The sequence below is a fragment of the Nelumbo nucifera genome, chromosome 5 (genome assembly GCF_055504915.1).
Source record: "Nelumbo nucifera cultivar China Antique chromosome 5, China Antique-T2T, whole genome shotgun sequence".
Lineage (NCBI taxonomy): Eukaryota > Viridiplantae > Streptophyta > Magnoliopsida > Proteales > Nelumbonaceae > Nelumbo > Nelumbo nucifera.
The window spans coordinates 77,550,759-77,566,703 of NC_142653.1; the positions used below are offsets into that span (position 1 = coordinate 77,550,759).

A 15,945-nucleotide genomic window follows, 5' to 3' on the forward strand; every position below is an offset into this window, starting at 1 on the left:
ACAGATAAAATCTGATTAAAACAAGAACTCATGTGAGACAATTAGAAATGTAAGTCTAATTTCAAGAACAAAATACATAAAAGGTAACCAAACCATCAGCCAAGGCATCCAATAATTCCAGCTAAGTTGGTCATTAGACGTCGGATCAAACTACAGATAAAGCAAGGTGGTCATTCCAGACTCAGATTGTCATGGTTAAGTGTTGGAGGTTTTATATATCCTTTATATGCAGCGGCGTGTCACAAGGTGACAAGATTGACTCGCCCCTACTAGGAAAAGGACTAACGGAAGAGGTTTCAGGAACACTTTAGAAGCTTTCAGAGACACTTCAAGAGAGTTGAAGGAGATTCCGGAAGCATTCTAGAAGCATCATGAACACCCCTGAACTTTGTACATACTTCTAGAACATTTCTAGAGCATTCATGTATCCAAGGGAACTAAGATAAGTCTAGAAGGAGAAGTCTAGAAGCAAGTCTAGAACATTCATGTTCCAGATAAATCCCTTAAGGAGGTGGAAGTGCCTATAAAAGGGGACCCCCTCCATCATTTGCACTCAATCAAGCAAGCAAGGAAGCAACCAAGCAATCAAATGTTGTATCCCTCTCTTGAGCAATACAAAGAGTTCTTTTGAGTTCTCCATCTCTCTTTCCTTGTGCTCTTTGTGCCTTTGTTGCCTAAGTGTGTGCCTCAGTGTGAGGGACAAGTTGGTAAGCTACTTGGTCTTAGGAGCCAGGAGAGTGCTCTAAGTAGGGAAAGCTGACTTGAGGAGCGACGAACTGTTGCCCAAGTGCCGCACAAGACGCTAGAGTCTAGGTCCGTGACAAGTGTTATTAGAGCCTCATCAGCACTGAGCACATGGCTAGGGACGGGAAGGACATTGCCTTTGAAGTGGAGGGCGCCACAAGGATTGATGTAACCAAGATGGAGCCCAACAAGAAGAACAAGCATGTAGTAAGAACCGGGAGGCATCCCTGGAAGCTTAATGAAGGCCTGGACTTCTTTGAGAAGGAGGTAGTCAAGTCCGATGAGGTCATGAATAGTACTATTACTAGGACCATTGAGGCCTTACACAGAGAGTATCAAGGCCAAATGGAGGCCTAGCAGCGAACTATTGCCAAGCATCAAGCCAATATGGAGGAGATGCAGGCAGATCACGCTTTATGGAAGAGGGCGATGGCCAATAGAGGACTATCTGCCCCAGCTCGTGAAGTGGTGAAGGTGAAGACCCCTGAACCCAAACCATTCAAGGGAACGCGAGATGCACATGAGCTGGACAACTTCCTATGGCAGATGGAGCAGTATTTTGAGACAGTTGGCCTTGAGGACAAGAGGGCCAAGGTACGTACTACAGCAATGCACTTAGTAGACATTGCCATGTTATAGTGGTGTAGGCGGTGCATGGATGTTGAACGTGGCACATGCACCATGAACACTTGGGAGAATTTTAAAAGAGAAATCAAGAAGCAATTCTACTTGGAGAATGTGGAGTACCTTGCTAGGAAAAACCTTAGGCACCTCAAGCATACAGGTACTCTAAGGGACTACGTGAAGGCATTCTCCACGCTCATGCTAGAGGTACTTGACATGACAGACAAGGATTTCTTGTTCCACTTCATGGAAGGCCTTCAGCCATGGGCAGAGCAAGAGTTAAGGCACCGTGGTGTTCAAGACGTGGCCAGTGCCATGGCCGCTGCTGAGCAGTTAACTAAGTACGAGAAGGATGCCAAAGACCAACCCACCAAACCGGGTCAAGGTAAAGGTGAGGGAGATAAGGCCTATGCAAAAGAAGAATCGTTTAAGCCCAAGTTCTCTCAAGCCCAGAAGGATGGAAAGAGTAGCAGTTGGGGAAACAAAATTAAGGGCACAGAGAAGAAGCTACTCAAGTGCTTCCTATGTGATGAAGCACACAAAATTAGGGATTTCCCCGAGAAGCAAGTCTTCAACCCCCTTATAGCCAAGGAGGAAGAGCAAGAAGATGCCCATAGGGAAGCCAAGATTGGGTCACTACAGTTACTTTGCAGTGTTAAGAAGCTAGAGGGGCTGGATAAGGGGGCAGCCAAGACCACGGCTGGGTCAAGGCTGATGTATGTGGAGGCATTGATCAATGGTGAGAAGACCTAAGCCATGATCGACACAGGGGCGACTCACAACTTTGTCTCAACTAAGGAGGCAAAGCGCTTGGGCTTAGAGGTCAAAAAGAGCACGAGCATTGATTGGGTCACCACAGTTACTTTGCAGTGTTAAGAAGCTGGAGGGGCTGGATAAGGGGGCAGCCAAGACCACGGATGGGTCAAGGCTGATGTATGTGGAGGCATTGATCAATGGTGAGAAGACCTAAGCCATGATCGACACAGGGGCGACTCACAACTTTGTCTCAACTAAGGAGGCAAAGCGCTTGGGCTTAGAGGTCAAAAAGAGCACGGGCATGATCAAGGCAGTTAATTCCCAAGCACGTGAGATCGAAGGCATTGCTCAGGGGGTGAGCATCCAGCTAAAGAGCTAGCAAGGTGCCATAGATGTGACCGTGGTGCCAATGTATGCGGGCTATGCCCATACCTTATGTGCAGATGTTGAGCATCATGGAGGCAGGGGCCCCATGCATGGTCACTTTGGTGGATGGGACATGTGCGATAGTGAAACAAGCTGGGAACACGTAGAAGATTTTTGGCAGTTCAAAAACTTGATTCGTCACTACCATGATGAAGAAGCGATGAGGACGTCGCCAGATTTGGTGGGGGAGAATATCACAAGGTGACAAATTTGACTAGCCCCTACTGGGAAGAGGGCTGATGGAAGAGGTTTCAGGAACACTTTAGAAGCTTTCAGAAGCCCCAAAACACTTCAAAAGAGTTCAAGGAGATTCCGGAAGCATTATAGAAGCATCATGAACACCCTTGAACTTTGTATATACTTGTACATACTTCTAGAACATTTCTAGAGCATTCATGTATTCAAGAGAACTAAGATAGGTGTAGAAGAAGAAGTCTAGAAGCAAGTCTAGAACATTCATGTTCTAGAGAAATCTTTTAAGGAGGTGGAAGTGCCTACAAAAGGGGACCCCCTCTCTCAATTGCCCTCAATCAAGCAAGGAAGCAACCAAGCAATCAAGTGTTGTATCGCTCTCTTGAGCAATACAAAGAGTTCTTTTAAATTCTCCATCTCTCTTTCCCTGTGTGGTTTGTGCCTTTGTTGCCTAAGTGTGTGCCTCAGTGTGAGGGACGAGTTGGTAAGCTACTTGGTCTTAGGAGCCAGGAGAGTGCTCTAAGTAGGCAAGGCTGACTTGCGGAATGACGGACTGCTGCCCAAGTGCCACACAAGATGCTAGAGGAGTCTAGGTCCGTGACAGGCGGCAGGGTATTAGTGTATTTTTCTTTTTATTATTTAAAAGGGGCTGTTTTGTAATTGTATTTCACATTATATAATTAATAAAAGATGGGTTACAGTTGGAGAATCTAAGCTGGTTCGATCTCCTCTGCTCTTAGCCCTAATTCTCTTCACTTTCTCCTCTTCTTCATCTTTCTACCCAGAAATATCTGAGACACTTTTCTTTTATTTTTCTTCGCCTAGATTGATCTCAGACTTTCTCTTCTGCCTTGGCGCATGAGAAAGCTTTCTCCTTATGCAGAGAAGATTACAGGTTAAGAGCTCTAGTCTAATAGCAACAAGGACAGGAGGCTTTCATGCCTGAGTTTGAATAATTTTGTGTTAGTGGAGTTGTTTTTTAAGAAGCCATCTAATTGGCAGTCCAAAAAGGGAAGAATTTATGCAAATTTCAGACTTGTTATTTTCAGGCTTGTCATTTTTTCTTTTTTTGCAGTCTTTTTATATGAGATGTGCATGAGGTGCACGCCGCCTCCTTTTGTCTGGTCTGATTCCATTCCATCTCTCATTAAATACTTGTAAAAGGATTTAACCGAGAACCACCCTTCTCTGCATTCTTTCCACAATAAGCTATCTTCTGAAGCTCTGGAAATTTTTTGTAGCTTCTAACTTCTCCAGTAACAGAATACACTCTTCCACTTCTTGGTCCAGTAAAGGTCTTCTGAACTTCGGGTTCCAAATCGACTGTTCCCCTCTCCACTCACAACACTGCTCAATAGATACTTGTTGATCTGTCAGCTTGTAAAGTCTGGGGCACACCTCACACAGTTTTCCTACCCCAAGCCACTCATCTTCCCAAAACCTTACCCTAGAACACTTCCCCACTTTAAACTTAACCAGACTCCTAAACTCTTGATTGAAGCTCATCATTGCCTTCCAAACACTATTTCACTCATCTTTCAAGATCAATACTTTGACATTACAATAGCTGCTCTAAAGCTTCTCCTTTCTCCCCATAGTTATAAATAAGCACAAGAGGCATAACAGTACAACAGAAGTAATGAGAGTCTTAAGATTCTTTCAAGTGGTTGGGATCATTTTGCTACAGCACTGCCTATAATTCACCTAACTGATGGAGTAGATTTTATTAGTTTTAGAGAAGTCTTATTTGCTGAAAATCCTTCGTTAATGCTGTTACATAAAAAAAAGACCATGCATCCCCACCATTTAACATATAATCTGACTCACCAGCCAATAATTATTAAGAAATGCAAATGACATTGGCTAACTTTCCCCAATTGCCAATCACCAAACAAATATTATCCCAACTTTTCAACTCCATTCAAATAAGGAATATCCAAAAGAGGAGGCAGAGATTGAAACATACAGCAGACAACTCCTCCTCAGAGGCATGAGCACGTTCCAAGGAAAGCAAATATCGAACCCAAAGTTCCCCAATCCAGGTACAATTTCTTGTGGCCCTGGAATAAACACACTTTGCAACATTTGGAATCTGAAATAAAAAGTAAATGATATGAAGTGAAGCAAAAACATATAATTACAGGGAAAGAAAAAGGGAAAGAACAATTACATCTAATGAAGAATTGATTGAAACAAAGTTGAAAGAAAACCTTCAGGATGTGATCCAAATACTGAGTATATTTAATCCAGAGGTCACTTGATATAGGAAATTCTGCAACAGCACGTTCGTATAGAAGTTGAATGCGAGCTGGATCACCACAGGACTGTTCAAACTTAAGGTAAGTCTGCAAAAACCAATAGCATTAGTTTAAACGGATAAGCATAACGATACAAAAAGAAAGTTATATCAATTAATAAGAAAAAAGGAAAACCCACTTTATTGCTTTCATCATATTATATACTCATGTATACAGATTTTCCAGGTAGGTAGATAGTAGATACATAGATAGGAACCAAAGAAGACAAGAACTAACAGTGAGCATGCACATTTTACCATCCACTGAAGACAACCCAATGGAAGGATCACCTGAGAAGTTTTAGAAAAGAATACCAGAATACATCCAAGCCATTTGAGATACAACTATTTGAGATGTGTTGCATTAGATCAAAACAAAACAAATTTGTATTTAATCTTGTTGACCTATTTTCTTTTAAGATATTGGCAAATATCTTAAGTCCTGATCCATAGGAGAGATATTTTGTTTTTTTAATAGGGAGAGCAATTGTGCTCTGATCCTTTTTTAGTGGTACAAAGTGAAAACCTTTGAAACATAATCATATTTACAGTTTATTGGGTATATGGAGAAAAGAAAACAATGGAAGGGAAGAGTAGGGGGACTAAAAGTACTAATCTTGGATTTGCTGATAGTTCACCTGAACTATAAGAAGTTGACAAATCTCCATTTAGATAAGGCATTTGATCTGTTTGGACATTGAGATCATGAAAGTATGACTTTATTGTATTTTTCATCCAGTCCTTAGTGGGAGAACTTCTTATTTTAGGCAGGGGCGAGCACTTAACACCCTTCTCCCTTTTTCTATTTTACTTTGGCAGATTACTCCTCCCCCAAAGCTATGCACCTACAAAAATGCCCAGTTTTTTTTCCTCTTGGTGAAACAAAATTGCCCACTCATCATGTATATGTTTGAGCAAACCAAGATTTAAAATAATCTCAGTCATTCATGTAATTTTTGAAAATTTCTAAAAAAATACAGCCCATGTAAAATGATGTACCAAAAATCACATATAATCTGGCCCTTTTTTTTTATCATCACATATAATCTGGCCCATCAAAATTTATTTTGAAGATAAAGAAAAAAATTATTAAACAAAAATAGAGGTACAAGAAAAGGTGATAAGCAATCACCTGAGGGACATCAGACCAATTAGTCTCCTAAACAGTTTCTACAAAATTCTGGCCAAAGTGTTGGCTGAAAGAATGAAATTAGTGTTGAGTAGTGTGATCTCAAGCAATCAATGTGCTTTCGTCCTGGGGAGGCAAATGCTTGATTCTATTCTGGTGACCAAGGAGATCATAACTCGAGACAAAGGGAGGGAATTCCGGGGCTGGTGTGTAAACTGGGCATAGAAAAGGCCTATGATCATGTTAATTGGAGAAGTTTGGATCTAGTGTTAGAAAAAATGAATTTTGGACAGAAGTGGAGAAATTGGATCAAAGTATGCATTTCCTCGCCCAAGTTCTCAGTCCTAATTAATGGTCAATCAGCAGGGTTTTTTGAAAGCTCTAGAAGCCTAAGACAGGGAGATCCCCTCTCCCCCCCTGCTCTTTATTTGTCTTATGGGACTTCTCTCTCAGCTCTCCCTTAAGGCAGCCGAAAATGGGCTTTGGGAGGAATTTGCAATTGCTCCTCAAGCAGAAAAAGTTAACATTCTACAGTTTGCTATGATACTCTATGTTTTCTTGATGCTTCAATTTTTTTTTTTTTTGATAAATGAGAGTAGTTTTATTAATTCAAAAAATAGTAGTGCATTCAGCCTAGGAAGAGGCACAAGGTGTTACCTCCCCCCTAGGACTGATGCTTCAATTGATCAGTTGGAAATCTTGCTAGGGATCCTCTGCTGGTTTGAGGTGGTGTCAGGCCTTAGAGTTAACCTGCATAAAAGCAAAATCATTCCGGTTGGGCAGGTCTTGAATTTGGAGGAATGTGCAAGGGTTATGGCTTGTCAGGTGGACTTCTTCCCTGTGAAGTACCTGGGGCTTCATCTTGGGGCAAAATGCTCCTCCTCTGCTATATGGGATCCAGTCATTGAGAAACTAGAGAGAAAATTATCTTCTTGGAAGGCTAAATACCTTTCAGCTGGGCGTAGAGTGACCCTTATAAAGAGCACTCTGTCCAATCTCCCCACCTACTTCCTGTCCCTCTTTCCTATTCCAGCCAAAGTTGCCAAAAAAATTGAAAGCATGCAGAGAAACTTTCTTTGGAGGGGTTGGAAAGAAGAGAAGTAAATTCATCTTCTGAATTGGGACCAAGTTTGCTTACCTAGAAAAGAAGGGGGTCTAGGAATTAGGAAGCTGAAGGTGAAAAATACGGCCTTGCTTAGCAAGTGGTGCTGGAGATTTGCTGCTGAAAGAACCTCCTGGTGGAGGAACTTAATTAATTGCTTCCAAGTATGACGTATGGGGTGGATTGGGGTAACTGGAAATCTGAAGACCCTCTCTCTAGTTGTGGATGCTCAGTATGGAAAGGTATCCTAAAAAGTCAACCTGTTTTTCTGGAAAGTGTGGAGTTTAAAGTGGGCAGAGGTGACAGGGTTAAATTTTGGAGGGACCCCTGGTGTCTGAACAGCCCCCTGACTGAAGCTTTTCCACAGCTCTTTCAGTGTGCTGCAGAACAAGAAGTTTCAGTGGCTGATTCCTATATTTTCTCCAACGGCTCAGTGACCTGGTTTCCACGGTTTAGGAGAGATCTGTTTGATAGGGAGCTAAACAAGGTAGTGAATTTGTTGAATCTATTACAAGGCCAAAATATTGATTTACTTAGTGAGGACAAGTGAATATGGAAATGGAGCAAGGATGGAAACTTTTCAGTCTAGTCCTTATCCTCTAAGCTTAGCAGTTCTTGGCCTGTTATCTTTCCCTGTAAACAAATCTGGAATGCAGTTTCTCCCCCTAAATTCAATTTCCTGGTGTGGACTATGGTGCTTAATAAGTGCCTATCAAAAGTCAACTTGGAAGGGAGGGGTCTGCAGCTCTCAAACCTTGCTTGTGGACTGTGTGGACTGATGCCTGAATGTACAGATCATCTAAGTATCCACTGTTCAATACCTTCTAGGGTATGGGAGAATTTTCTAAAGTCTGCTGGAGTATGTTGAGTCATGCCGAGATCAGTCAAAGACCTCCTATTTAGCTGGAATCTGGCAGGTTTGAAGAAAAAAGGAAGACTAGTCTGGAAACAATTCCTGCAGTAGTTCTTTGGTCCTTGTGGTCAGAAAGAAACAATAGAGTTTTCTCTAACAAGTCAAAAAGCCCAGATAAGCTAGTTCGGCAGTCGGACAGAAAGCTGATCTCCTGGGTGCCGGTTACTGCTGAATGTAGCTTAGTTGTTTAGTCTCAGTCCATTTGGAGTCTGTAATTTTAGTTGTTTCTGGGCTCCTTTTGTCCAGGAATCTGTTGTACCTTGTTGTTCTTTGAAATAAAATCTTACCTTACCTTTTCCAAAAAGGTCTCTAATTTGAGAGTGAATTGGAACAAAAGTTGTATGGCTGGGATTAAGAGGTCAGATGAGGTGTCTTCCTTGGCTAGGATTTTAGATTGTGAGTTGAGCGAGTGGCCGTTAAAAGTACTTGAATTTACCTCTGGGAGGAAACCCAAAGTCAGAAAGTTTCTGGTACCCAATCTTGGAAAGGTTCACAAAGAGACTAACAGGGTGGAAGAGGAATTACATCTCTTTAGAAGGTAGAAACACTTTAATTAAATCAACACTAGCAAATTTGCCAGTGTACTTCCTACCTACCTTCAAAGTGCCTGCTAAGGTTGCAAATCAGTTGGAAAAGTAACGACGGATTTCCTCTGGGAACCTGGGGAGTCAAACAAAGACCACCTAGTGAAGTGGGAAGTGGTCTCTGGAACAAAAGACAAAGGGGGATTAGGGATTGGAAATGTCCAATTAAGAAACACAGCACTCTTAGGTAAGTGGTTGTGGAGGTTTCCCAAGGAGCAAGAAAGTTTGTGGCATAGAGAAAGAATACATAGATTGGTAGTTAATGGATGGGATGCTGGTCTTAACCCAAGGGCTTCTCGTTCCACTCCACGGAAAGATATTGTTGGTATCCTACTCGTCTTTTCTCCTTTCATCAGGTTTGATGCTTGTTCGGGTAATAAGGTCTTTTTTTGGGAGGACACTTGGATTGGGGACCATCCTCTTAAGGATAGGTTCCCGGCCCTCTACTCCCTATCCTTGAACAAATTTAAAGTCATCTCTACCTTTCGTGTTTCTAGAGAGTCGTGGGATCTAGGGTTCAGGAGAAGGTTGAGGGAGTCAAAAATAAGGTTGACAAATGATCTTTTCCCTCTTCTAAACTCAGTGTTTTTGGACCAATCTTGTCTGGATAATAGAATTTGGTTTGAAGAGTCCTCCGGTTGTGTTTTTTTTTTTTGTTCTACTTTCTTTAATGCTTTAGTACACTCTTCCAATTTAGTTTACTCTTTCTTTTTATGAATAATTTAGTTTAGTTTACTCTTTTCCTGTAAAAGAAGTGTGGTGTGCTCCTGTACCTCCAAAGGTGAGGGCTTTTTGTTGGGAAGTGGTTCTCCAAAAAATCAACACTTTGGATTTGCTTCAGAGAAAAAAAACCAAAATGGTGTTTATCCCCTCATGTTTGTAGTCTTTGCTTGAAGAGTGGTGAGACGGTAAATCATCTACTAATCTCTTGTCCTTTTGTTACTCTTAGTTGGAATTGGTTCTCCTCTCTCTTTGGGTGCAGGTGGGTTCCTCCTACAAGCACGGTGGATCTTTTTGAATCTAGCTTTTTCCATCAACCAAAGAAAAGAGAAAGGGTGATATAGAGAACAACGAGGGCAGCAACTATTTGGGAAGTGTGGGAAGAGAGAAATAACATAATCTTTCAAGAGAAAGTAAAATACAGCACATGAAGTCATAAAAGGGATCGCCATCAACGTTATACATTGGCTGAAATTGCTGGACCTGTTCAAGGACTTCTCTGTAGATGCCTTGATTAGAGGGTGGAGCACAGTAACAAGTTCTTCCTGCCCCTCTTTAGCCATTCAAGAGGACTGGTCCCCCTCCCCCTTTAACTGTGGCTGTAATAAGTTTGATGGCAGCTCTGTAGGTAATCCATGTCCCTCTGGAATTGGGGGTGTCTTTAGAGATGGGGGAGGAAAAGTCCTGGTCCTTTTTTCTAGCCTGATAGGCTTGGGGGACTCTCTTAGAGCAGAAATTCTGGCACTCCTACAGGGACTCAACTTCTACACAGCTGGGTTTTCAGCAATTGGAAGTGAAGGGAAATTCGAAATTGGTAATAGGCTGGATGCAAACAAACAGCTTAGGTGCCTGGTCCCTTAGACAACCTGTAAGGGAAATTATGCAACTAACAACGGAGCTTGAAGTATGTTTTAAATGGACTAGGAGATCAGCCAAAGCAATGGCAGATACTTTAGCAAAGCTAGGAGTTAGTAGGCAGAAATTTTTTTTGGGCCTGTTTGTAATTTTGCTGAGGGGTCACCTTGTTTTTGAAGGTGACAGTTGTACAGGTCTTCTTAAAGAATTAATGAAAGTTACCATTTCCCATCAAAAAAAATATTAGAAAAGTGGCTCCGGTGACTCGAAAACAAAAGGAAGCACTTTGCCTATAGACATTTTGTATACTTCTTTTCTTTGATGAAGTTTATTTGACTATTTAAAAGAGATACAGATATAGACAGACAAACCCAAGTACGTAATAAATATACAAACAGGTCAGGTATATAACAAGTGTGTGGACATGCAAGCAAAACTCAAAGAAATGAAATAATGACAAATTATAAGCACAACAACAACAACAATAATAATAATAATAAAGTGGTAGTAGTGGTGATGATTATGATAATGGAAACGATGATACCAATAGTGTTTAGAAAACTGGACCGGACCAGCCAGTCGTCCCAGTTGAACCATCGTGATCCAAGACCTTGGCCAGTTTGGTCATACCCCAATAACCACATTCGTTAAAAAACCAGTGAAAACGGCTGATTTTCCGGTTTAACCGGAAAACCAGTGAGCCAGTCCCGGTTTCATGAAACCGCCCAAGTCCTTAACTAATGGAAATTTTAAAAAGTGATTAGCAAGATTCGAACCATGACCTCTTATTTTCATATATTGCTTAATTACCATTAGTCACCTCTTAAATTGTGCTAATTAATGACTCTTTATTGTACATATTACTTTATTATGCATGTATTAAAAGAAAATGTAAATTAAGAGACTTGAACCCTAATCATTTGCTTTAAAACTTAAGAAACTTGCCATCAATACACCATATTTAAGTATATTAAAAGTTGTAAAATATATTATATATAATATTTATATGACCCCTCTAGTATAGATGTATATGCCATGTCATCACAGTTCGACCCCAGTTGAACTTCTGACCTGTGAACCTCTCCCCTCTCTGGTTCTACGCCCCGGTCCGGTTCTTTGAACATTGGATACCAACAATGAAAATGGTAACATCAAGAACAAACAACAACTTTGTCTAGGCTATTGCAATATAGAGCACACTCCCTTGGAGACAAAAATAAAAAGAATTATTAAAATTCTAAAGGTTTCCATCCATGACGTCATGTACAATTACCATACCATGAAGTGTTGAAGCTTCTCATTGTCATCTTCACCCTGCTTAGATATCTGTTGTTCATAAGGTATACGAGCATTATACATTTCCATGGCCTTCTGGTATGCTGAAGCAACATGATTGGGGATTCCATCCAAGTCAGAAGAGTTGCTTTCACAAAGATTCCCATGTACAACCTCCCAAGCTTTGTAAGCAAGAAGGGTTGATCTTAGGTCAACAAGTGGTACAGACAACTGACGATGGAATATGCTTCGAATGCATTGAATCTGCTTTTCCTTTTCCTGGTTGTCATTGATAAACTATCTCATGTGTCATATTTCATAGAACAAATATTAGATACAGAAAAAAAAATCCACAAATAAAACGACAACAAAATACAACAGTTATCTCATTACATAAGCGTGTCATTAAATAAACCAACAATTTGCATTCAAACTAGAAAACCTACCAAGTAAAATAGAAACCAAATAAGGAAGAAATATACATAATTATATAATTTTATATATATATATATAAAGAGAGAGAGAGAGTTTTTAAATGCAATTATATGGTGTTGATAATGTTTCATTGAAATCCGTCATTTGAGAGAGGAAATTAGTGTTAAGGCTCTGTATCTGATCTGGATAGAAATTTTGCACCTGGTTGAGTTTTGCATCCATTTGTTTGTAACTATGATTTGCACTTCTATCTAGTGAAAAATTGCACTTTTTTCTTACTACACTCATCGGTGGTGCAACTTTTGCATCCAAGGCAGCATTTGGTAAGGGTGCAATGCAAAACCAAAGTAAATTTGCACTCCAGTTCAGTTTTGCGGGTTTGGTAAGAATGCGTTATTGTACAGAAAATGAAAGTAAATTTGTTTTTTCAACCATTTTTTGCATTCAAAATGGGAGCAAAGTTTGCTTCCATTCCAGCCTTGAGATCATGTTTGCACCCATCAAAACCAAATAAAACATTGTAAATTTCTCAGTGCAAAACCAAACGGGTTTGAATCCTCCTATTTGAACATTTGCATTCACTTTTTGCACTCTTACCAAACACAGCCTAAGAAACAGATAAAAAATTTGCACCACCCTCCTCCCACCTTGATTCTCTCTCATATATAATGGGACCATGTCATTTTGTCTCCTGTCTTACTCAGTGTTTTAAAAGTGCAAGGCGCAAAAATTGCCAAGGGTCAATTTGCGCCTGAGGCGCAAGGCGCAAGGTGAGGCGCACGCCTTTTTGAAGCAAGGTGCAAAGTTACAAAAATAAATGCTAAAAAATCAAAAAAAAATGCCAAAAATTCAAAAAAAATAAACATAATATTACTAAAAGTATGAAGTTAAATTTTAAAATAATGTTTTATAAAACCTATTATCTAAAATTAAAATACATAAACATAAGATGTAAAGCATATTCAAATGAGAATTTAAAAATAAAATCAAGCATATAAAACATTTTCAAGCATGTAAAACCTCTAATCTCTTTTTTCACTCAATTGCAGTACTTCACATAGCTAATGTAATGTAAAACATATTACATTCCTGATTCTACGAGCCGCCTTTGTGCCACGCCCCTCGAGGCAAGCCCAAACAAGTCCATGTTAGGTCTTAAATTCTTAGTTTTCACACAAAAAATATGGATTTTATAGTTTTAATTGCTTTTTAAGAATACATTTTATTAGGATGAATGAATGAACAACATTACCAAATTGGGGGACCTAGGCAAAGCGCATACCCTGAAATGCGCCTAGGCAGCGCGCCTTTTAAATCACTGGTCTTACTCCTCTCAAACACAGAGCCTTGTTTTCCTCCTACCATTCTCTTTCATATAAAGTGGGGACCACATTATTTTACTTCGCACAAGACAAGGCAAACTCAAATCTAAAGCAGAATAAACCAGGATTTACATTTAGCTTATTTGCATTCCCCTGCATTAAAACCAGTAAATGGATGGGATAGCAAATGCTGCCTTGGATGCAAAAGTTGTTTTGTGATTTAGTCTTTGGGTTGTCTTCTCTCTTGGGTGATTGCTTATGATTGTTCTTGTATTTCTTTTTTCTTTTAATAAATTTTTATTACCTTCAAAAAAACTTATGCATCCAGTTTTGATGTTTTGAGAAATATAATCTTAGGCATTTAGTGACAGGTGAATACCAAATTAAAATATCCAACTTCTATTTATCAAATATCAATAGACATCATAAGGACATAAGACTTAACATCTTCATAGTTATGCCTTCAACTTTAAACTCTTGTTGAGTTTAAAAAAATGTACTTTTTCCCAGACATAATGATAGCACACTTAGGAAATACTTTCTTGTTGGATTTTCTAACATATTGCGCTTTCCCTTAATAATGAAAGCAAAATCAAACATGAGAAAATCAGATAAAAAAATAGAAGAAAAATGAGGTATAAATTAGTCAATAAAAAGGCTTGATGTAGCAAAGTAAGTGATCACTAACAGAAAATGGAGCACCAATATGAAACCTTATAATAGGGTAAAGTTTGACCTCATTGTTGTTATCATCAATAGTATGAAATATAGCTTGCTCAAATTCTCTGTATGCTTCCCAGATTTTATTGCCTTCAACAATATGCAATCCACCAGCAGTAAGAGCACGCTCAAATAAGTCCCTCATCTTCTTGATGCCATCTGATGAACATTCACGTACTGATGGATCGTGTTCTTGAACAAAATTTACATAGTCACACCAAAGAGATACAGACTACACAAAAGAAAGTATATTCAGTTGCATTGGAGAACAGTGACTAAATGACAAAGTCACTTCGATTTCAATATATGCTCAACAAAAATAGGTCAGGTAAAAGAATAGCAAAGGCAGCTGCCTTGAAGCCATAGTGATATCCATTTTTGACAGAATAAAAAATTCATATTACATTTCAAGTACCAGAACCTACCAGATATTCATGCACTCCTCGCTCATAAAGTTTTTCAATTACGGGAAAGGCCTCAGGTCTGCAAAATAATAAAGAATATGCAGCAATGACTGAGAAATCAACTAATCCAAACAAATGAAAAAAAATTTCAAAACCATAATAATAAGGCATCATCCATAATTACAAAACAAAATTAAATTATATAATTTATTTTGGTAAAGAATAAAATACAGTTTCGTTTCTTGTCAAAAGAATTTTTTTAGCAAACAATACAGTTTCAACTTATAACAAGGGAATATCAGGGAAGATAAACCTTGGAACAGATACCATGCCAGGAAAACCTTTTAGTTCCACAAAAAGGTGTTGTTATAAAGATTGAGCCACCACAAGTAACATGATTGCTTTGAAAAATCTCCTCGACCTAGAAATCTAACAACAAAGATAAGTACGTTGATATCAGCCATGGATTAAGAACACTTTAAACAGAGCTAACTAAGCATACCCAGTGATTAGCGAAGCTTCATCCTTCACCCATTCCTGCCACATTGCAGGACTCATAGGGAACAGAACATTCATCGACTCCCTCGCTTCGCGTAGCTTGTCAATGAGGCCGAGTTTCCTCAGAGTCCTTATGTACTGCGAAATGCAAACAAATTAATGAACCTTTATTTAAATTTCGCTGCAATTGAAGCAAGAAGTCAAGCAAGAGAATGCTCACTTGAACATGGGTGTCGTAACTCGAAGGGTTCTCAGCGAGTTCCTTCTCTAGGGTTTCCAGTTGGAGATCTTCGGCGTCATCGTCAAACGAATCGGAATCGGAAGAACAAGGGTTTTCCGTGTCTGACTTAGCTTCAGCCCCGTTGTTCATGTCGTCGAGGTGTTCCTCCTCCATCCCTGCCACTTCCGCCATTGAAAAGAAATTTCCACTTGTATTTTGTTCTCGTGTGAGATGAGTAAATGTTTCCAAAGTTCGGAAATCAGTAGTTAGAGATCCGCAGAAATTTCCACTTGCAGGTTGCAGCAGGCACGGGCAGGGTTCCGGTTGGAGTCGGTTTTGCTCGTTTCTCCTTTTGTCCTTTGAGCTGAATTCACATTGGCTCCCCACAATCGCACCCTACACACGCTACACCCATCCCAACAGTGCATTCGAATGGGAGTCGGGAGACGTTCCCAAATCCCAATGCCCACTGACGTGTGCTCTGTCAGGTGTGGGGTGCTTGGGGTGGGGAGCCAATCCAAACTCCTTTGAGCTATCCTCAAGGCACAGGCAGGTCGTAGGTAGGTCAATGTCAATCGGTCGGGTTTGTTCCACTCATAGCAGATAAAACACGATAGGATGGTTGATCCGACAAGTTGGTCCGGTTTATCTATCACCCAACCGGAAGGTTTATTATTTTATCCTTTTATTTGGGCAAATTGCTGAAATTCCCTTAAAGATTTTGGCCATT

The 15,945-nt window shown here is 40.0% G+C and overlaps 1 protein-coding gene across 5 annotated transcripts in view; it reads right to left on the reverse strand.

The window, feature by feature from the left end:
* The window catches only part of LOC104593909 (uncharacterized), an 89,904-nt gene extending 74,226 nt beyond the window's left edge, over positions 1-15,678 (reverse strand). Inside the window, exons 1-7 of one of the 5 annotated variants that reach the window (XM_010254001.3) lie at positions 15,216-15,562; positions 15,000-15,133; positions 14,519-14,576; positions 14,110-14,325; positions 11,620-11,895; positions 4,953-5,087; positions 4,709-4,834 (exon numbers count right to left, since the gene is read on the reverse strand). In XM_010254001.3, coding sequence (XP_010252303.1) covers positions 4,709-4,834; positions 4,953-5,087; positions 11,620-11,895; positions 14,110-14,325; positions 14,519-14,576; positions 15,000-15,133; positions 15,216-15,407 — 1,137 coding nt within the window. In that variant the 5' untranslated portion in view covers positions 15,408-15,562. Of the gene's footprint in view, positions 1-4,708; positions 4,835-4,952; positions 5,088-11,619; positions 11,896-14,109; positions 14,326-14,518; positions 14,577-14,810; positions 14,909-14,999; positions 15,134-15,215 lie in introns of those variants that run through there. The other 4 variants (XM_088887794.1, XM_088887793.1, XM_088887792.1 and 1 more) reach the window with 4 other exon arrangements.
* Between the last annotated feature and the right edge of the window lie 267 nt (positions 15,679-15,945).